This window comes from Grampus griseus (assembly GCF_964374135.1).
Source record: "Grampus griseus genome assembly, chromosome: 14".
NCBI classification, from domain to species: Eukaryota; Metazoa; Chordata; class Mammalia; order Artiodactyla; family Delphinidae; genus Grampus; species Grampus griseus.
Window position 1 is genome coordinate 83,088,438 of NC_139008.1, and position 23,153 is coordinate 83,111,590.

The 23,153-nt window shown below is 52.4% G+C and overlaps 1 protein-coding gene across 1 annotated transcript in view; it reads right to left on the reverse strand.

Moving 5' to 3' along the window:
• The window catches only part of BMP7 (bone morphogenetic protein 7), an 87,909-nt gene that overhangs the window by 13,578 nt on the left and 51,178 nt on the right, over nucleotides 1–23,153 (reverse strand). The window contains exon 3 of the mRNA XM_082671012.1: nucleotides 14,068–14,216. Within this exon, the coding sequence (XP_082527138.1) occupies nucleotides 14,068–14,216 (149 nt within the window). The remainder of the gene's footprint in view (nucleotides 1–14,067; nucleotides 14,217–23,153) is intronic.

Sequence of the window (23,153 nt, forward strand, 5' to 3'; positions counted from 1 at the left end):
GGTTCAGGAGTGGGCACGTGACCCAATTTAGTCAATGAATGGAGCACAGGTATCCTAGAAGTTTCCAAGTCCAGAGCAGCCCTCTCTTTCCCTGGACAGGATTGAGGGAGGAGGGATGGAGAGAGTCCCAGAAACAGCTACCATCTGGCAACCACGAGTAGACCACATTTCCAAATGGGGCTGACCTGCTGGAGGGAAGAGCAGAGAGACAAACAGACACGTGATCTCTGGTGGTATCACCGAGCCACTGGATCACACCATTCCTGAAGCTGAATTCTTGCCCCGGCCAGCCAAACGAATAAACCCCTTTGATTGTTCAGTCCAAGTTGCCATTTTAGGGTCATCCTTGCCCCTTTTTCAGAGGCTGGAGAACTAGGGAACAGGGTAGCAAGCCATCTGGGGCCTGGTAGAGAGCAGGCGCTCACAGGGCAGGTACGGATCATTCCCCTTCTATCACCAAGTATGAGAAAAGATGAGAGCTTTCAAGGTAAAACTGTCACCACAACAGACGTTCACCTTCAACAAAAAACAGGGATACGGAAAACTACAGTGAAATATCACTTCGCTCCCACTAAAATGGCTAAAATAAAGGCAGACAAAAGACAAGTACTGTTGAGGATGTGGAGAGAGTGGAACCCTCTTACACTGCTGATGGGGTTATAAAAATGCCGCAGATGTTTTGGAAGACGGTTTGGCAATTCCTCAAAGAGTTAAACGGAGAGCTCTCATTCGACCCAGCAGTTCCATCCCTAAGTACGTACCCAAGAGAACTAAAAACATAGGTTCGCAAGTGCTCACAGCAGCATTATTCATAATAGCCAGACGTGGAAACAACCCAAGTGTCCATTAGCTAATGAGTGGATAAAAAAAACACGGTGTATCCAGACAATGGAATATTATTCTCCAGAAAAAGAAATGAAGTACGGATCCACGGTACGACATGTATGAACTCTGAAAACATTATGCTACGTGAAAGAAACCAGTCACCAAACATCCCATGTTGTATGATTTCCAGAACAGGTAAATCCATGGAAACAGAAAGTAGATTAGGGGTTGCCAGGGCCCAGGAGAAGGCAGGGAATGGGGGGAGTGCTAATGGATAGCAAGTCTCTTCTGGGGATGACAGAAATGTTCTGGCATTGTTTAGTGGGATGGCTGCACAACAAGGCGAATGTACTAAGAAGTACTAGACGGTACACTTTAAGATGGTGAATTCCATGAATGTGAACTGTATCTTAACTTTTGAAGTACATAAATTACAAAAAAAAACAGGAGTAGGAATGACCCATCAACCAAACCCCGGGGGATAGTTTTTGCTAATAAACAGTGTAAGGATGTCCGTCATAGTGCCCGGCACTCGTGGGCTCCTGAGGACCGTTTACGAAATGAACAAACGTCTCCTGTGCCAACAGTGGGGCGAGAGCTCACAGCCCAGCCAGCCCTCTCCACGGCCCCACGGGGCAGACATCGTGATGTCACTTGTCAAAGAGGAACAGGCTCCCGCGATAAAGGTCTTGCAGCAGGTCAGTGGTGGAGCCAGTATTCGAACCCTGTTCTGCTGGAAGCTGAAGTCTGAGCTCTCAGCTTCACACCAGTGTGTCCTGGGCTGCCCCATGTGCTAAAAAGGGGTCAAGGTTCCCCAACACAGGGTGGGAGCTGCATGTGAGCTCGGAGGTTCCCCTGGCCCAGGACCGCATCTCAAAGAGCCACCTGGAGGTGGAGAGGAGACAGCTTTCTCCCAGGCTGGTCTTCACCTCCCTGGTATTCCTTGAAAGGTCAACTATGCGACCACGGTCATTTGGAAGAATGTGGAAAGAAGGACCCTGAACTGAGTTCATCCCCCCGGCTTCCTCTTGGGGTGGGAGGGTTATAAAAACTCTGCCTGGTGTCTGCAACCGGAGCAAACTGCAGAGAAGAGAGTGGGCCCTGCTGTTCACAGCCCATTTGGGGTTCTAGAAGATGCACTGACCTCCCAGCCATCCCCGGGCACCAGGACTGGCTGCAGCATCTGCGGGTCCCAGTGCAAAGTGGAAATGCAGGACCCCTTGACCTAATGTTATTAAAAATCGCAAGACGGAGACAGCAGAGCATCAAACCCAGCATGGGGTCCTAGTACAGGGTCCTGTGCGGGTCACACACCCGTGAAGCCATTCCCGTCATGCACGTATAGACACACGGAAACACGTGTGTGCAATTCCTCATAACTGAGATGTGTGTCCCTGCTGATTCACATAAACCTGGGTTGGGGGCAACGTACTGTGGGCATCTTCCCTCGTCAATGAAACACACGTTGATCTCGTGTCTTGCGGCTGCAAAGGGGCCTCGCGTCTGGAAATCCCTTTGCCTCATCCTCTTCCGTCCCAGGCTTGAACAAACAACTTGTTTATCCATTTAGCAGTTCAGTCAACGATTCATGAAGCCCCCTCTGTGTGCCAGGCACCGTGCCAGGTGCGGGGTGACAGCCCCCAGGAGCTGACCAGAGAGGGAGATGCGCTCAGGGGCAAGGGGGGACTGGTCAGGGGCCGGGTCACGCGGGGCCTCGGTTCATGTTCTAGGTCTGGCAGGGGGACGTGGCCAGAGTTCTGTGATGAGAGGCCCCCTGGGACTGGTGTGTGGCGAACAGATAGGGTGGGGAGAGAGGAAGCCATGTGGAGGTCCAGAAACCAGCCCCATCCCACCACGCCCTCCTCTGGACCCCCGTAACGCTCAGGGCGGCCTCTCGGGGCCCTGCACACATGTCGCCTTCCTCCAAAGGCTCAGCAACTCAGGGCAGGGATGGTCCCCTTCACCCACCGTCCCTGCACAGGTGAGAGCTCTAAGATGGGGCCCAAAGCACGTTCGCCAAGCAGGCGATCGCAAACACAGCCGGCCTCTCCACCGGGCACCGGGCGTTTGGGTTGATGATCCTCTGGGGCGCCGTCGTGGGCACTGTAGGATGTGCAGCAGCGTCCCTGGCTGCTCCCCAAAATGCATCCCCAAAATGTTTCCCGACCTTGCCAAGTGTCCCTGGGAGGCAAAACGTCCCAGGTCGAGAGCCAGGTGTTACATAAACCCTTCCTGAAGTAAGGCAGGCAGCAGAGACGTGCGAAGATATGTTACTGTGGTCAAGGTTTTCGCTGCGCAACCCACAGACAAAGTGGTGCTTTGTTACGACAGGATAATTAAATGAGGGGGTGCGGGCATGAAGTACCAACCAGCCACCTAAACAATTCACTCATCGATTTACCAATATTCCTGGCTCACACGCCCCGGGCCCAGCAAAGCTCTGCGCCCTGGGGGTTACCACGGGGACAAGACAGGTCCAGGCTCTCGTGGGACGGACAGAAGGGAGGGCTGCCAAGTGAGGGGCAGAACATGATACAGTGTGATTCCACGTGGGAGAAAAGAAATTTGAAGCATATACCAACAGATGTGGATATGTACATACAGAAAGTTTATTTCTGTTTTAATACTCCCACAAAGGGCAGAGAAAGGTTACATTGGGGGAGAAGACGTGTGGGTTAGCTGAGAGAGGAATTCCTTTTCATTTTATGCTGTTACAATATAAAGGCTTCACTTAGCACTTGCAAGTATTTGTTTGGATTATTTGTATTTAAACCTCCAGAGCAAGCCACACTGAATAGGGAGCCAGGCCAAACGTATCAGGCAGAGGGGCTGAGGTGGGTGAATTCATTCATCTAGGCAGGAAGAAAAGATACGCGTAATATCTGAACAGAGGTCTGTATTTTTGAAAAAGATTTATATTCTAGACAAGGATTAATAGGTTAAAAAAACCCTGAAGGTTTGCCCAAGGATGGGATTATCCGATTTTGCAAATAAAAATACTGGATGCCCAGTTAAGTTTGAATTTCAGATAAATGAATAACGTTTGCAATACGTGGGACAAACTTATGTTAAGCAATTATTTGTTGTTTAATCTGACATTCAAATTTAAGCGTGCATCTGTATTTTATCTGCCAAGAGGTGCTCCTTAAGTCAGGATAGAAAGCCTTTCCTGGCCTGTGATGGTAACTGACCCTGCTACACTGTAGCAACCATGATGGGGTCTCCGGCCCACCCAACAAGCAGGTAACGACTCTGCTGATTTCTTCATCCTTAGGATTCATGGCTTTGCCTCTAGCAGAGTGAGTGCTTTGCTTCTGTTCCTGTTTTCTGGCTTTTCTTAAATCTTAGTTTTCAAATTAACATCTAGTAAAATTGACTTTTATTTGGTGTCCAGATCTGTCCGTTTTAATGCGTGCGTAGGTTCATGTTAGCACCACTTCTCTCAGGATACAGAGCAGCTCCTGCGTCCCAAAGAACTCGCTCGTGCTGCTTTACCTCAGTGCATCCAACCAGGGGTGAGCCCGCCTCCCCCTCCACCCCAGGGGACACTGGCAACGTCTGGAGACATTTTTGGTTTTCGCAACTTGGGGCAGGGGTGCTACTGGCATCAAGCGGGTGGAGGCCAGAGATGCTGCTAAACATCGTACAGTGCACAGGACGCACCCCGTCCCGACACACACACAGAGCACGCCGACGGTGCCGCGGGGGAGAAACCCTGCTTTCTCGGTCACCCCCTCCCCGACTCCCAGACTCTCAACGACTGACCTGTTCTAATCCCTACAGCTTCGCATCTTCTAGACACTTCATATACAGGGACGCACAGTCTTTGTCATCGGCTTATTTCAACCCACGTGTCTTTGGGATTCACTCGCGGTGCTGCATGTTTCACGGTCCACAGTGTGGATGCACGACGTTTGGTGGCCCAGTCACCTGCCGAAGGACACCCGGCTGCTTCCAGTGTGCGTAAGCATGAACATCATGACGGACGTTCCCGTACAGGTTTCTGTGTGGACCTACCCTTTCATTTCCGTGACGTGAAGCAGAGGTGAAATCCTTGGTGTGGCCTATTCCCCACAGTCTTCGCACACTCGAGGTGTCCGTCGGTGCTGGAATCAACCCGCCTGCCATCTGGAGAGACCGGGGGGGCTGCAGAGCTGAGCCGGGAAGGTCCGACCCCAGGAGCGCGCCCGCCACCGTGCCCAGCCCCGTCCTGCCTGGCCCTCCTCCACCGAAGCAGGCTGCAAAGGAGACCCTTCCCAGCCTCCTGTGCCGCTCCTTCTAGGATGGGTGCTGCAGGCTCCTCCTAAAGAGGCAGAGAACAGCCTTCATCCGGCCCCTGCTCCCCTCCTCCAGGCTTGGGCACGTGGAGACAGCCACCTGCCAGCGGCGCTAAGGTGAGTCTCCAGACACGCAAGACGGGGGCCGGGGGAGAAGCCCTGCCTGCTGTTCACACTCCAACCAGGCGTTGATAACAACAGCCCGTGGGCCAAATCCAGCCCACCGCCTGCTTTTGCAAATAAAGTTTTATTGGACATTTCTCTTTCTCTCCAGAGAAAGAGAAATATGCGGAATCAAAAAAGAAAAAGAAGAAGAAGATACAAATGAACTTATTTACAAAACAGAAACAGACTCACAGACTTAGAGAATGAACTTACAGTTATGGGGTGGGGCGGGGGAGGGATAGTTAGGGAGTTTGGGATTGACATGTACACACTGCTATATTGAAAACAGATAACCAACAAGGACCTACTGCGTAACACGGAGAACTCTGCTCAATATTATGTAACAACCTAAATGGGAAAAGAATTTGAAAAAGAATAGATACATGTTATGTATATAACTGAATCACTCTGCTGTACACCTGACACCAACACAACATTGTTAATCGACTATACTCCAATATAAGATAAAAAGTTAAAAAAGAAGCTTTACTGCAACAGAGCTTTGAACACCCGTGCACATACGTACTGTCCGCTTTAACGCACGTATGTACTGCCGCTGTAACGGTCGAGATGAGGAACCTGGCCAGAGAGTGTCTGACCCGCGAAGCTAAAGCCTTTACTATGTGGCACTTTAGGGAAGGCGTTTGCTGACCTCTGCTCTAACCAGCCCCAGATCCACTGAATTCTAGACTTGTAAAGAAAGCCATAAAGTGTCCCGATGAGATAAGATGCCTTTACTATCTATTATTTGCCAATGAACGTATTCCTTGCAGAGAGGGTTCTGCCTGTTGTTGGTTCACAGCGAAGATTACTGAGTGTGTGCTCTGTACCAGGCACTGTGCGGAGCCCACCCCCTGCACCGCTCTTGGGCAGGACTACTGGCCCCACATTTACAGACGGGGAAAGCTGGCTCGAGGCTACGAACTTGACCCCCAAACCTTTGCCGAGGGAAGGTGGATGGAAATGCAGAAAGGAGAGATTGCCCAGGCATGGATGTGGGCAGCCTACGGGGGCCTCCAGGGGTAGGAAGGCTCCACCGAGGCTCTGAGGGGAGGCCCTTCCCAGAGGCGAACCAGGTGGGCAGGGGTGTGGATACGGGACTCTGGGAAGTTGAGCTGAGGACAGGGTCGAGCCAGTGCATCGGGCCACCACTGGCAGGCCTGGGTGGCCCGGGCAGAAAGAGCATGCCCAGTCCAGAAGAGCCCCGGAGCAGCCAGGGAGCACAAATGGGGCCTCTTAGGGAAGGAGGGGATGTAACTCGCCCAAGAGAGGGTGGCATCTTGGTTTTCTTGTGGTCTCTCTGTTTTCCAGGGCTAGAGCCATCAGATGCCCCTAGGAGGCCCACAGCATAAGAATGTTCCTCCTTAATTGTGCAAACGCATTAATTCCAGCCACTTCTCCTGATGGACCGAGGCCTGAGTGACAAGTGAGAACGCAGTTAATACTTGTGACATCTGCCTGGCCCAGTTACCCAAGGCCACCGCAGCCGCCACTGCCCACCGGCCCTGGAAGGTCCCATCCCAGCCTCTGGGTCACCAGGGCCTCTTCTCTGCTCTCTTGCTTCGGCTTCTGGACGAACAGGATGTGAAGCAACCGCAAGGGCAAAGGCACCTGGGAGCCAGCTGTGCCGTGGGCGGGATCGCTCGCCAACCTCGGCTTTATGGAGCTTAGTCTCCGCAGCCTCCGCGGGCGAAGGCTCGCCCCCGGTCCCGTCCTCAGCTGCCGCGGCCGGCATCACGCTTGCACCGCATACGCCCTCAATCCTTTAAATGCCTCACAATCCCATCTGATCCCATCTGGGATGATCAAGAACAGTGATATGTGCTCTCGCGGGCCCCGGAGAGAAGCCCGAGGCCCTCTTTGCATGCAGACGTCCAGGATGTGCCTGTATCTGCCCTTCTGGAGGGAGAAGAAGGGGCCCTCCTGGTCTTGGAGTTCCGGGGGTGTCGAGCAGCGGCTGGAGGCCCCCAGCAAGGGAGTGTGAGGGGGGAAGCGAGGCCCCCAGGTCGTCTTCTTGGGTCAGAGAGCCAGGGCTGATCGACACCGCGGGCCTCCTGAGCCGTCAAGTGATTTCTTCTGTGGACAAGGGAGAGGAGGGGGACCCTGTCAACGAGGACAAGATGTTGGAGTCCTCGCCTTGGGAACAAAGGACTAGGTGCTTCTGTATCTGCAAAGACAATGGAGTCTCCAGCCCAAAGCAGTCTTCACCTCCCTGCCGCTTTGGGACGGACAGCGGCACTAGGAACACAGTGTGCAGGAAGCCCTCTGGAGCCATCCTCGGAACCTCAGAACTTGTCTTCATGGCCTCATCCCTGACCTTCAGCATATGGTCCCTTCACGGTCTGCCTCTTCCTATGAGAATGTGAGCACAAGCCTTGTCCTATCCAAGCCGTAGCCCCGGTGCCTGCAACAGTCCCAGGTCCATCATAGCTCCACACAAATGTTTGTTGAGTGAATGTTTGTTGAGTGAATGTTTGTTGAGTGCTTTCAACATGGGCAAAAGGCTCTTGACGGTAGGAAGCCGGTTCTGACCACCAGGTGCGGGGGCTGGGAGGGTTCAGCATTGCTCTGCAAGCTGGGATCCGTCAGGCACCACGGCCAGACCCACAGCACTTTTAGGGACCTGGGAAAACGTTATAGTGTCTCTTAAAATCAGAAGAAAAAACATGAACTTTTTAGTGTTGGAGAAAATGTTTTCATTTTTAATCCAGCCAGGATTATATTCATCGTTATATCAAGATGGTCATAAACCAAGTTTTAACATTTTTGAATGCAGGGAGGACCCCCCGGCCACTTCTGTGACGCTGGCTCCTCCAGTTAGCCCTGTGGGAAGCCCACTGTCTTCCGGGTCCTTTTTCAAACCCTCTTCGCAGGAAAGGGGATGTGGAGAGAAGAGCCAGGCAGAAACCAGGATGCTATAGGGTCCCAGGCTCTCTGTCTGGATGGCCCAGCCGTGCACCCAGCAGGGGCCTGTTAATTACACACGGCCCCTCAAGGTGTGGCCGCTGGTGACCACATTCCTCGAAGGCTTTCCAGCAACGAGCAAGTCTGCAGTCAGAATCTGCAGCCACGCCCAGGTCTACCCTGGGAGCAGAGTAACTTTAGTCAAGTTGCTTGGCCTTCTCGGCCTCTGTCTCCTCATCTGTAAGATGCTGGCCACAACAAACGTGCTACCTGGGCAGGGTCATTGTGAGAATTAAACACATCGATAACAGCAATAATAATATCTAACACTCACGAGCGTGGACAGGGTGCCGGCCCAGGGCTCAGCACTTTTACATGAATTCACTCTTTTCTTCCTCCCAGCCATAATTATGCCCGAGGAACAGATGAAGGGACAAGGCATCAGGAGGCTGGACCAGCCGTCCCAGATCACACGAGGCCTCCCCGTGGAGCGTCAGGCTATCGGGCGCTGGAGTCGGTGCAGGAGCCGCCAGAATGCCCCCACTCTGGTCCCGGACCGGAACTGAGCACGGGGCCTGGCCGGCAGCGAGGGCGCAGCTCTCACCAGCGCCGCCTACACAGCCCCCTTGCCAGCTGGCGAGCCCTCCACACTGGTGTCAGGTCCCCTCTGTTCAGGGTGCCTCTTCTCCCCTCTCCCACTGCCCTGGGGGTTCAGGGGGGCGCAGCCTGTGTGGCTTGGGAGGTGGAGGGGCTGCCTCTCCTCTTGTCCTCTGTACAAGGAAAGACAGCAGACGCCAGCCCTCCTTCCCGCGGCGTCCTGTCCTCGGAGATGAGACGAGGCTCCCTACCGGGCTCCTGACGAGCCCCAGGTGCCCGGGGAGTTTATGGGCTTCTCCCCACACAGGCTCGCCGGCTGGCGGAGGCCTCAGCTGCACCGCTCCGCTCCGCTCCGAGGGGCGACCAACAGGAGGGCCGCAGCTGGAGGAAGAAGGGACAGACACGCGCTTCCTGGGTGGTCTCAGGCAGCGTGTGGAGATCCGGTGAGCCGGGGCTCACCTCACGCCGCACCAAACATCAGGAGAGAGGGTCTGTGACGTCTGTGCCTCACTAAGCAAGCTGGTCCGAATCACTGTCATCAACATGCCCATTGTACGGGTGGGGAAACCGAGGCCCCGGATTCTGGCAGGTGCCCAGTGGCTGCAAGATGCTGCACCCCGACTCAGTGCCCCATCTCCTCCCCTCCCAGACGGGGCACTGGGAGCTGGGCACGGGTGCCACGCCCTGAAACTCCGTCTTCTCCAGGTGCTGTAGGAGTTTATGTTAATGCTAGTAGGTGGTCCCAGGGCAGGGGCCAGGCTGTCCCTACAGGCAACACAGGGCTGGCACAGAGTATGTGGGCATCAGCCGGCCCATCAAATGCACCCCAGAGTCCACGGACTCCCCAGCAGGACTTGCTGGTCTTCACCTGTGTAGGCATCCAACGTGAAAAGGTTCTGACCCAGGTTTAGAGCTGAATGGAGTTGGCCAGCCCAGGCACCATCTTATAAACAGGGTACCCCAAAACATGGGGCGGAGTGTTATCACTGGGCCAGACCCCAAGTTAGAAGGAGCCTGTGAGAAAAGGCAGATTCTTGGGCCCATTCCTGGGGAATCGCCATCAGTGGGTCTGGGGGTGGAGCCCGGGAATCTGTATGCCCAGGGGGACTGTGATGGACAACACGTGGGAGAAACACCATGGAGGGAAACGAGTTCCCAGCCAGGAGCCTGTGGTCTCAGAAATGCTGGGCTCGCTTGCTTCTTATCTCATCCCCCCAAAGACGCAAAAACTCATACCCTCAGTTGGCCATTGAATACCTTCCTCCTCCCTGACGGTCTGGGTGGGTGATCCTTCCCTGACCCGGGCAACCAGCTTAAACTTGCTGCGTCGGCGTGCACAGCACCTGGACAGGCCGGGTCTCAGGGCGGCGGCATCCATGCCCAGCCCCCAGGGCCCCACTTAGGAGGGGAGGAGATGGGGCCTCAAGTCTGGGGCATGGTGTCTAAGCCTTACCCTGGCTCTAGGCAGCATCCTGCGGCCACTAGGCTACGCTCCCCCTGGCTGGAGAGGGGTCCCCAGGCCTCAGCACCTCTCAGGGGCCCCAGTTTCGTCACCTGCCCCTCGGGGATGTTAATGATAGCATCTACCCCGCTGGTAACGGTGAGGATCACATGAGACTATGGCAGAAAGCACTTACTTTGTGCTTAGCAGCTGCCACACGCTAAGCAATTAAGCTCTTCACTTGCATGAGCTCATCTAATCCTTTGCAACCACCCTGGGAGGTGGAAACTATTATTAACCCCATTTTCCAGATGAGGGACATTAAGTGACTCACCCTGCGTCATGTGGCTAGAAACAGCAGAGCTGGGACTTGAACCTGGGGAGTCTGGCCAGCTCCTGAGCCCAAGCCCACGTAACCATCAGGCTGTGCCACGTCAATAAACACTGAGCCTCAGCCATGGGTTGGGGGGGAGCAGACGCTAGAGGCAAAAGGGGGACAAAGGCCCTGACTGTGGGGGAGAAAGGGGATGGCAGGCCTGGGCTGAGTGTCACTTAAGAGAAAAACCAAACCTGTGCCACGCTGAGCCAGAAAGGCAGGCAGGATAAAGGAGCACGTGACCCATTGGATCAAGTTGGCAGGTCAAGCCAATACCCACAAGTTCAGGGAAATGGTCACTCTGAAAAGGTCAATCAAGTCTCCCTTAGCCTCATTTGTGCCTCATCTCCACTGTGTTCCACAGGGGCTTTCAAGGACAAGCAAGAGTTGAATGATTCTATCGCCAAATAAGTTTGGAATTCTTCTATGCTGTATACCCCATCAGGAGATTCACAATGGACATCAGCAAAACAAAGGCTCTGATAAGTCCTGCAGTGAAACCCGTTTAGTTTATCCAACCTAGCACTTCTTGCACTTAACTGATCATGACTCTTCACGGAACACAATTTGAGAAACTCTAGTATACAGCAGGGGCTGCAAACTCCTTCTGTAAATAGTATTTCTAAAAATAATATTTTCAGCTTTGTGGGCCATAGTGTCTGTTACAACTACTCAACTCTGCTGCTGCAGCACAAAAGCAGGACCAGGTGATACGTAAACCAGTAAGTGTGACTGTGTACTAATACAACTTTATTTATGGACACCAAAATGTGAATTTCCTATAATTCTATGTGTCACAAAATATTCTTCTTCTTAAAATTTTTCTTAGCCATTTAAAAATTTGAAAACTATCCTTAGCTCACAGGCACCCAAAAACAGTCTGGAGGCTGAATTTGGTCCACCGTGCATAGTTTGCCAACCCAGTATAGAGCAATGGGAAACTCCAGCATCTTCTAGGACCTCACTATAAAGTGTCAGGGGCATGAAAAGGGGAAGGTTTGGGGGGCTGGGGAGCCTGGGGGAGACCATCAGTAGAAAGAAGACCAGACTGGAAAGAAGACAAGTGTGGTCCTAAACTCTGTGGCCCCCTCCCACACAGCATGTGACCTTAGGCGGATAATTCTGGGGAAAAAATTATAAAATTTATTTACATTTTCCAAATCCACTTGGCCAAACCCAGCATTAACCACAGTAAAAAGAAGAACTAAAAGCTGGAACAATATCTGCAGCTCAAATCACAAAGGGCAAAATGTCTCTAAAATATAAAGTAGAAAAAGACCGACACCCTATGCGAGCAATGGGCAGAGGAGACAGAGGTTCCCAGGGAGGAAACTGCAAACAGCATATTCGAGAAAGGGCTCAGCCTCGCACAGAGGAGAGAAAAGCAAAGCAAAACTACAAGATCCCACGCATCATCTAGCGGATTAGCAAAGACAGGTACATTTGAGAGGCTGTCCCGACGAAGAAGGGGACACGGGTGCCCTCGTGCATTGCCAGTGGGGGCGCAAATGGACAGACCTCTCCAGAGGGTAAATTGGCAATACCGATCAAAACTACAAACAGGGACTTCCCTGGGGGTCCAGTGGGTAAGACTCCGCGCTCCCAAAGCAGGGGGCCCGGGTTCGATCCCTGGTCGGGGAATTAGATCCCACACACGTGCCATAACGAAGAGCCTGTGTCCCGCAACTAAAAGATCCTGTGTGCCGCCTAAACAAATAAATAAAATATTAAAAAAAAAAAAAACTACAGACATGCCACTTTCAGGAATTGTTCCTAGACCTACACCTACTCAAGTGTCCAAGGACACGTGCGCTGAGGTTCTCCACTGCAGCCCTGTTTATAGGAGCGGAAGATGGAAAAACCCTAGACGTCCATCCCGGTGGACTGGATGAGTTACTCTTGGTGGTAGTAAAACAACAAAAACAACGACAACAACTCCTCCTCTCATTTAGGGCATGTGTATTATGAGCCGGGTCCTGTTCTCAGCCCTCACTACTCAAAGCACTGTCCAGGGACCAGCAGCCTCTGCATCACTTGGGGGCTGTTTGGACCACAGCCTCCCATCCGTCCCAGACCTGCTGAAACAGAATCTGCATTTTCACAAGAGTCCCAAGGAATTCCTTTGTACCTTAGGGCATTATTTTTAAAACTCTTCCTGTATTAACTCACTCATTCTCAGAACAACCCAATAACCCAGGCTCTCTTATTACCCAAGGGTTGGAGGCGAGGAGTGGAGGCTCTGGGACGTTAGCGAAGTTGTCCAAAAAGTCACACAGCGGGTGAGCGGCAGAGCTGCATCCACTCCACATGTATACAAAAACACAACAGCCTCTAAAGACTAAGGAAGTTCTGTAACAGTGCAGTGGAAAAAAGACCAACCTCCGAGATACGTTGTCCGGTGAAAAAAGCTAAGTGAAGAACACTGTATATACTATGATAGTATTTGTGGGAGGAAAAAAAAAGGACAGCAGAATCTATATGTAATTGCTTAGATACCCAGAAGGCATCTCCGATCAGAAAGACACCCAATAACATGGAGATAGCTGCCGCTGGGAGGTGGAACTCAGCAGCTGGAGGAAGGAGGTCAGAGGGAAACTACTCACTGTTGCACACGGCTGTAACTTTTGAATTTTGAACCAGGCACATGTATTACCTATCCTAAAATAATTCTTCTGCAAACTGGTGTAAGGAAGAAGTTACCCACACCCTAAAGGCATCCCCACTTAATAAGAAATACGCTTTGGGGAAGAAGAAATCGGCACAGCCGGGCCCACCCTAGTCCCGTACGTGCTCTCCTGTCTGCCTTTCTCAGAAAAGATGGGCGTGGGGTGAGGGTGAGGGGCTGGGGGAGGGCGGGCGGACAGCGCATTCTCCAAGTATCTGGGACTCGGCACCACGTCCAATCTCTTGGAAGACGGTAATGCCTCGTATCAGTGTGGTGGTCCTTAACTGGGGCAACTGTGCCCGCATGGGACACTTGGCAACGTCTGGAGACATTTTTTGGGTGTCACAAGTGGAAGAGGCTATCTATCTATCTGGTGGGTAGAGGCCAGGGATACTGTTAAACATCCAACAATGCCCAGGACGCCCCAGAATGTCCTGTGTCCTGAGCTTGAGGAGCCTGCATCAGCACGTTCTGTGTTCGGGCATCCCCGGAGGCTCAGCAAAAGTGCAGGTTCTGACGCCGCGGGCCTGGGACGGGCCAGAGAGTCTGCATTTCGAATAGGGGGAGGCCACCCATGCTGCTGTGAGCAACGAGGCCTCACCCAACCCAGCTCTGGCCAACTGTGTAATCATCTTATGCAAAAGAGGTAGGGACTGCTTTCACTGTGGATCAAAAAGCTGGACAGTAAGTACTGATGGGGGAGGGGGCAGGGGAAGCCTGGTCCTGATGGAGACGAGCACGTGGACTGCCGAGATCCTCCTCGAGTCCATGGCTGCGGGCCGCACCGGCACGAGCTGGGGTGCTGGTGTGGACTTACCATCCAGAGTCTCCACCGAGAGCTGCAGGCCCAGGTTGTGCCGTGGGTTGACCACCCAGTGGTTGCTGGTGGCCGTGATGTCGAACACCAGCCAGCCCTCCTCCGAGGCCCAGAGGGTGCGGCTGTCGAGCAGAAACAGGTCTGACTCCCTGCAAGAGAGGAGAGAGACACAGGCTCCGGGTCAACAGGTCATGGTTCGGTCTCCCCCCGCCCGCCGTCAGCCAGCCAGCCACTGATGGACAGGAGGAACTTGTGAGGCAGGGGAGCTGGCAGGAGGTCTGCCAGTCCCCCCAAAGTGGGTTCATCAGACCAAGATCCAGCCATGGAGACCCCCAGGTAGCAGCCGTGGTGGGGAGACAGAGTGCAGAAGAGGTGTAAAGAGATACGTGCAGGAGACAGACGCACCGCTACGAGACCGATGCGCCCTTCAGATTCATTGGGGGGGATGCCAATGAGACAGAGCACAGGAAGGCAGCAATTACACAGCCTCCATGATGCCACAAGTTTCAGGAAACAGAAGTCCCCTTTCGTTGGCTTATTCACCACTTGCCAGGCGCTGTCCCCAGTGTGGTACGCACATTCTCATTCAGTTCTCACAACCCTAAGCTGCGGGAGTACTATCATCTCCGATGAATCCATGGTAAAACCATGACATGCCCAAGGTCATTTAGCCGGGAAGTTGCTAGCCTGGGGGTTGGAGCCCAGGCAGCTGAGCACCAGTGCAAACGCGCCTCATTTCCACACTGTGCCACTTCTTCATGAGCCCACCACGTGTTAGGAGGTGGACCCCCATGCAGACTGACATCATTAATAGAGGGAGTCCTTTAATCCTCTCTTCCTCAGATTTGTAGTAGCAAAATGGGTAAAACCACAATTGACCTTGTAGTGGATGGAGGATGAATGGATGGAAATGGATGGATGGATGGAGAGATGGATGGATGGAGAGATGGATGGATGGAAGATTGATGGACGGTAGAAGATTGATGGATGGATAGAAGATTGATGGATGGATAGATGGAAGATGGATGGATGGATGGATGGATGGATGGATGGACAGAAGGATGGATGGATAGATTTTTACATTCCTAGGTAGTAGAATTCTAGTATGTAAGATATCTTAATGTCTCTTTTGCACTTTTAATTATAAGGATTCAAAGTTTAAATATTCTGAGTCCTTCGATAGTCAGTTAGGATATCTGAGCTCCTACACTCTACCAGGCTGTGGGTACAATGATGAACAGCACCCAACCAGCTCCTGCCCCAGGGTACTGACAGTCTCTGTCGTACCTGGAGGGATCTAATTTTCCTGGGAATTAAGGTGAATTTTCTCTGCTCACACCTTATCAGATGTATCAACTGCTGATTGAGCACTTACCACCTGCCAAGCCCCGGGTTGCACTGCCTGCCCAGATCATGTCACTGAGTTCCTACAATAACTCTCTGAGTGGGTAATATTAACTGTACCCCTGTGCGGGTCTCAGAACCGAGGCTCAGAAAGGCAAAGATGTTAGCGCAGGGTTACGCTGCTAGCACACAGCTGAGGCAGGACTGGAAGCCCACCGGGCCCCCTGGGAGGCTTGCAACCATACAAGAAGAGAAGGTCTTCTGGACGCTGCCTTTGCTCAAGTGTAGCTGTCATCATTTCAGAGCCTTTGGCGAATTAAACCCATCGTATATAACTCACTAAGCCCTCGGCCGAAGCGAGCGGCAGATACCCGCTCCTTGAGATGAGGCACGATCTCCCTATTGACCCCATCCCCCGCTCTCTCTCCTAAAAACTAGGGCTGACCACCTCTTCATCTTTCCTGTGTGGTCTGCAGACCTCCAAGTTGGTGAGGTCTCTGTTGCATCATAACACATTAGACATTTACCAAGCATATTAAAATGTATGAGACTCAGAGAAGGCATGCATGCAGAAAACAAACTGGCAATGTTACCCAGTGTCTCAAGTGTACTTTCACTCGGAACCCAGTGGAAATGCACCGGGCGATTAACAGGTCACTCAGAGAAGTCTACACAGGTTGGAGAAGCAGGCTCAGAAGCAGACAGGAGCCAAGACAGGTGTGAGGGTGCAGGGCTGTCTCATCAAGGCACAGCTCTGGGGAGTGAGGGAATGAATTTGAGCTGTATTTCCCTCTTTGACCGTCTCCATCCAAACGTCTGAGGGCAGAGGATCTAGTTGGCCTCGTCAAGTCCCTGCCCCGCCCTTGGCCACGGGAGGGCTGAGCACTCCACGGTGATGGACAACATCACCGGGACCACAAGATGGAAACAGGGGTTATCCCCACCTCACGCCCCCCAAAATCCCACTTTTTAAGTGATACTCAGTAATCGCCGGAACCCAATTCAGAAAATGCTGAATTATATTATGCCACGCATGTGAACGAGATACGACTTCTGATCGTACGGCCGGCAGAACGGAGCCACACTACAAGACAGTGCATGGTCTCTTGACCAGCCAAACCGCAGTCCCTTGTGACTGCAGGACACTTGCTGCCTCTGTAATACAGAGACATCAGAGGGGCAAGGACGTCTTTTTAGAGCCACCGAATATTTTGAGGACACTCACTTTCATGGCCAAACTGAATTAAAATAATGAGACAATCTTTCATGACCCGTTTACTTCTACTTCTTCCCAGTGCCTTTTCAGAGGTAGTTTCAGAACTGTCTTGGGGGCACGTCCACACAGATTTTAAACTTCCAAACAAGAATTTCCACTGTCTTCATCTCCAATCTGCCTTGATGGCTTTCCTGGCTGTGGAGATTACCAAGACTGTGAACGCACGCGTTCGCTGCTCTAGATAATTAACAGATGAGAGAAGCAGCACCACTCCGAAACCAAACAACTCCCTCCCTCGCTCAGGCACCCAGGGCCCCGGTCGGAAGCCTCTACAGCACAGCACAAGTCACAGACCTGGGTGGCAACTTCGCTGGAAAATTATTTGCCAGAAGGTGTGACCAGATATCTGGATAGGCCCTGACTGACAGTCAAACAATGAATAGCAACTTAGGGAATGGAATTGGGCCTTTGAACAGTGAGCGCCTTGCCAAACGGTACTACACGTTCTCTTGTTACAGCCAGGACACCGCGGGCCAGATGTTACAGGCGCGCGTTGACTCATCATGAATCAACATGTGTGCGTGTGCGGACTCCCTCTCCTGAGTCCTAGCTCGCAGTGCGTTCCGGGCTTGCTGGGAAGAGCCAAACCTTCGTGGAAGGCATCGGGACAGGAAAGCCCTGTCGAGGCGGGAGGAGTGAGATGCTAACACAGACTCTGCTTTGAGACAGAAAGCCCAGCCCCAGGTTGGCCGCGTGAACAGGACAAGGGAGCAATTACCCAGCAGCCGTGTCCGGACTGACGGCTGGGAAAGTGGGAATGCCTCGCTGCCACCTCCAGCACCTTATTCGAACACAATGGTTCTCACAACTGGGAGGAACCAACAAGCCCTTTGGGATGGTTTTATTTACCATGAACATACTGGCCTCCCTGACGAGCCCAGGTGACAGCAGAGGCAGAACGGCTCAGGGTGGGAGCCCCGGGGAACCTAAATGCACTCCTTCCCCTTTCCCACTGCTAAGAATCTAGGTACTTTCCACGCACCAGCTCCCTGATCTCCAACAGTCAGGTTATTGTTCCCACTTTATAGATGAGGGAAGTGAGGTTCAGAGAGGGGAAGCCCACTGCCCATCGATAAACCTTCTAAGTGACAGAACCAGGATACAGCGCCGGAAGCGTGACCCGAGGACTTGGTACTTAAGCCCCATCACCTCCTTAACTCACCCTCTGGCCAAGGGACAAGAGACCCAGGAGGTTGTTCAATGCTGCACGATGCATGTTATTGTCACAACATTGTGTGGAGTAGAGAGAATACCAGCGGGGGGATGACGTCCAGGTAGCAGGGAATAGAGAAGGCAAGTAGGGCAAGCTAGCTCCTTCCAGAGCCTCACTTTCCTCCTCTGTAAAGTGGAGAGAACGCCCTCTTCTTCAGCAGCTGGGGAAGCCGACTGAAGACTAGCCTAGTGACAAACTCCCAGGGCTCCTGGAGCAACGCTATAATTACTACAAGTCATGTAAGTGCCGGTGTACACTCCCTGTTGGACGGTAGGAAATTCTGGGAGGGGAACTTTATCTGTCTTGGGCCCAGTCATTACATGACTGCCCAAGATCCATGCAACAACAGACCACACATCCACTCAAACAACGTTCGCCTTGGACGCCAGCACTCATCAGACAAGGGTCTCCGGGTGTTCGCAGTCGGGAGATTTTCTGCAAATACGGCCGTCAGCAATTCCTCCCCTCCCTCCCCACATGCAGCTCTCTCATAAGTCGGGGAGGTCTGCTCCACCTCTGACGTCTGCACTGACCACCCGACTTGTCGTGGACTCAGTGGCAGGGAGGCCCTGCCATGTCCAGGAGGAAGACGCAAGAGGCTTAGCAGATCTGCTTCTGCTGCCCACTGCACTGGCAACCCTGACTCTTCTGCGGGAGAGATGACATGGAAGGGGAAGGGGCAGAGGCTGCGGAGGAGGGGGGTCTCTGAGGGGAGAGAGAGAAAAGCCAAGCCAGCCCTCAGCAGACACGCCGTCCAGGGTGTTCCAGCCCCAGCCAAGCTCTCAGCTTCCTCAGGGACTACAGCAGACGCTACCAAGAGTAGAAAAACTGCCCAGCTGAGCCCTGCCCAAATTCCTGAGCAATTAAATGATTGTTGTTTAAGCCACTGCGTTGTAGGTGGTTTGTTCACCACGGAGATAGAACCCAAACAACAGTTACACTGTTCAGAACAGAAAAACTGAAAACGAACCATCTACTGAGAGGAACGGGTAAAAACAGGGGGTGTATCCAAGCGCTACACAGCTGTGTCAAAGGACCATATAAATCCATACTTCTTGACAAGAGGGAAACACGGTATTAAGTAAAAAGGTGTCATAAAACAGTATGCAAATTTCTGGAAAAATACAATATGCTAAGATTGGTTAAAAAAAAAAGGAAATAGAAAATTTGAGTCACCCAACATGCACTAACAAATTGAAATAAAAGGCCTTTCCCCACACCCAGATGGTTTTATACTGTATATTTGCCATATTATCAAGAGATAATTCCTTCTGGACTTCCTGGTGGCACAGTGGTTAAGAATCCGCCTGCCAATGCAGGGGACACAGGTTCGAGACCTGGTCCGGGAAGATCCCACATGCCGCGGAACAACTAAGCCCGTGTGCCACAACTACTGAGCTTGCGCTCTAGAGCCCTTGAGCCACAACTACTGAGCCCGTGTACCACAACTACTGAAGCCCGTGCACCTAGAGCCCGCGCTCCACAACAAGAGAAGCCACCGCAGTGAGAAGCCCGTGCACCACATCAAAGGGTAGCCCTCGCTCGCCGCAACTAGAGAAAGCTGGCGTGCAGCAATGAAGACCCAACACAGCCAAAAATAAAATATATACATAAATAAATAAATTTTTTAAAAAAGAGAGAATTCCTTCTTATACAAATTGGTCGAGAAAATGGAAGAGGGAAAAGTAAGAACCAGTATTGTAAAGCTAGCATGTTACTGATTCCAAAGATGGATAAGGCCAGTTTCAACCGACATTTCTTTAAAGATATACAAATGGCCAGTGAACATATGAACAGAGGGTCAACATGATGAGCCATTAGGGAAATGCAAATCAGAACTACAGTAAGTTAGTACTTCACAGCCAGCAGGATAGCTAAAACCAGAAACACAGACAATAGCAAGTATTGGCCAGGATGTGGAGGGACTGGAACCTTCAGACACTGCTGGTGGGAACATGAAACGGTGCAGTGAATTTGGAAAACAGAACGGCAGTCTTTTTTGTTGTTGTTTTTTTGTGGTACGCGGGCCTCTCACTGTTGTGGCCTCTCCCGTTGCGGAGCACAGGCTCCGGACGCGCAGGCTCAGCGGCCATGGCTCATGGGCCCAGCCGCTCCGCGGCATGTGGGATCTTCCCGGACCGGGGCACGAACCCGTGTCCCCTGCCTCGGCAGGCGGACTCTCAACCACTGCGCCACCAGGGAAGCCCAGAAGAGCAGTTTTTTAAGAGGTAAAACATAGAGTTACCAAATGACCCAATAATTTTACTACCCAAGAGAAATGAAAATCCTATACATGAATGTTCATAGCAGCATTACTCATAAGAGCCAAAAAAAAAAAATGGAAACAACTCATATATCCATCACGTGATGAACAGATAAACAAAACATGGTAAGCCCATACCATGGAATACTATTTGGCAGTAAAAAGGAATGAGGCACTGACACATGCTACGACATGGGTGAACTTTGAAATCATTATGTTAAGTAAAAGAAGTCAGACACAAAGGACCACATATTGTAGGATTCCATTTAAATGAAATGTCCAGAACAGGCAAATCCATGGAGACTGAAGAGATTAGTAGCTGCCAGTAGCCGAGGATGGGGGAAAATGAGGGGAGGCTGGCTGCCAGTGCGTATGGAGTTTCCTCTGGGGTGGTGAATATCATCTAAGATTAAATAGGGTAACCTTAAATAGCACAGCTCTGAATATACTAAAAACCAATGGATAACACACTTTGCAAGATTGAAGTGGATGGGATGTGAAATAGATCCCAATAAAGCTATATTTTAAAGAGTGAATAAGCCCAAAATGTAGGGCACGGTGTCACGATGCTAACAATTTCTTTAAGGTTAACACACCTATGCGTGGAAAGCCTAGAGGCACGTACTCTGGAGTTGCAGCAACAACCCCCCCGAGGCTGTTTCTCGCCTCTACACACACACATCAATGTTGTCGCAAGTCAGCAAGCACAATCTATTTCTGAAAGAAGTGAGATAGTACGAGGTCCACATTGTTTCCATGTTTTCCTGGGGACAGTCCTGCCCGTTCCTCCAGGCTCACACAGGCAGCCGGGGGAGACCCAGAAGGCAGACTTCACCCCCTCCTGAAACCCAGCCTCCCCCAAAGCCCTGCTGTCCGCGAGGCATGAACCGCCAGTGACCCCAACTCCGGGGCAGAAGGGGCGTTAATATTTAACCACCGGCCTGGGGACACAGTGCTGCTGGGACATGCGGGCTCCTCCTCCCAGGGACACCATGAGAGCGGCCGAAATCTAACCCATGGGGGAAGCAGGAGGAAGCCCACACCATCACCTGACCTAGTTTCCAGCATCTCAGCCCACCTTCCCCTGGAAAGTCCAACCACAACGGAAAAGTGGGTATTTTAAAATCTCCAACGTGGGAAGGTGGAAAGTCCTTTTTTTTTTTTTGCCCTCTGGCTCCTTAGAGACTATTTAGAGACTGTGATCTCAAGGGCCTTCGCCCACGAGCCTCTCCCGGAGCAGTAAGACCCCACGCAAGACGCCACCGGCTCCGACCAGGGCCTCAGAGACATTGTTAATGCTTTGCATACGCTCAGCTCCCAGGGAAACAGCCCCGGGACTGAGACTGGAAGCCTGGGGAGTCCTCTGACCCCTGGGGTTTTCCAGGCAGGAGCAGGACCCATGGGAAACAGATTCCAACGGGGTCACCCAGTGCCCATTGCCTGGTCACCTGGGACTGTCTCTGTCCAGTCTCAGCATCCAGTTTCACTCTCCTTCCCCCTGACCCTATAGCGCTGTAGGAAGGACGCCGCCTTCCACCTGCCAGTGGGGCCCAGCAGTGCAGGGTCCTCACAGCCAAAAAGGACCTTGGAAATCCACTCCAGATGCTTTAATTTTCAGCCCGGAAGACCAGAGTCTGGTGTACAGGCCGCTGGTGGCTGCACGGGAATTAGAACCCAGTCCTGGGCCTCAGTCTAGGCCAGTGTGATGGAGGCCGAGACCCAGCTTGACTCCCTTCAGGATCCCTCGGACACAGTCCATCACCGACAGGGTGCAGACGCAGGCTGGGGTTCGGAATGGCCACATTCGGAGTCACCCAAGGTCTCTCCAGGAGGCCTCGCTGGTGGCAGGGGGCATCAGCACCCCAGCTCCGTATCCTGGGCACCCACTGTGCGCCAAGCTCTTGAGTGACGTTCTCTCACCTAATCATTCCTCTTCCAACCAGGTAGACATAATTACAGCCCCTACTTCATAGATGACACAACTGAGCTGCAGGGGAGTTAAGACAGCATCCTCAGCTAGTGACCGGCCGGCCCCCGACCGGAAGTGACAGGAAGCACATGGGCCCATTCTTCACATCGGTGCCCCCAGCCAAGAATCCCTCCCTGAGGTTAGAGGAGGTGGAGAGGATCCAAGAGAGAATGCGGCTGGCCCAGTGCCAAGGTTCCCCCCAACGCCATTAGAAAAAGGGAAAAGAATTTGAGATTACGTGGTGTGCGGAATGATACCCCCCTCAAAGACATCCACATCTAATCCCCAGAACCCGTGGATTACATGGCAAAAGGGATTACATCAAGGATTTTTGAGATGGGAGATGACCCTGGATTATCCAGGTGGGCCCCGTGTAATTTTACAAGGGTCCTCATAAGTGAAAGAAGGTGACGGGAGGGTCAGAGAAGGAGATGTCAGACAGAGCAGAGGGCCGAGTGATGTGACTGCTGGCGGGGGCCACCAGCCGAGGGATTCAGGTGCCTCTAGAAGCTGGAAAAGTCAGGGAAACAGGGCTTCCCTGGTGGCGCAGTGGTTGAGAGTCCGCCTGCCGATGCAGGGGACGCGGGTTCGTGCCCCGGTCCGGGAAGATCCCACATGCCGCGGAGCGGCTGGGCCCGTGAGCCATGGCCGCTGAGCCTGCGCGTCCGGAGCCTGTGCTCCGCAACGGGAGAGGCCACAGCAGTGAGAGGTCCGCGTACCGCAAAAAAAAAAAAAAAGTCAGGGAAACAGATTCTCCGTAGAGCCTGCAGAAGGAAGGTAGCCCTGGGGACATCTCCTTCTTAGCCCAGCGAGACCCATTTCAGACTTCTGACCTCCAGAACTAAAAGCTAACAAATTTGTGTTAAGCTGCTAAGTTCGCGGTAATTTGTTGCAGCAGCCAGAAGAACTTAAGAATTTCCCTCCTGAAACACACTCTGAACACCTCCTATGTCTCAGGAGTTCTGCTGGGAACCAGAGGTACAAAGGCAGCCACAGACGGAGCTCTGGGTGCATGGGCCAT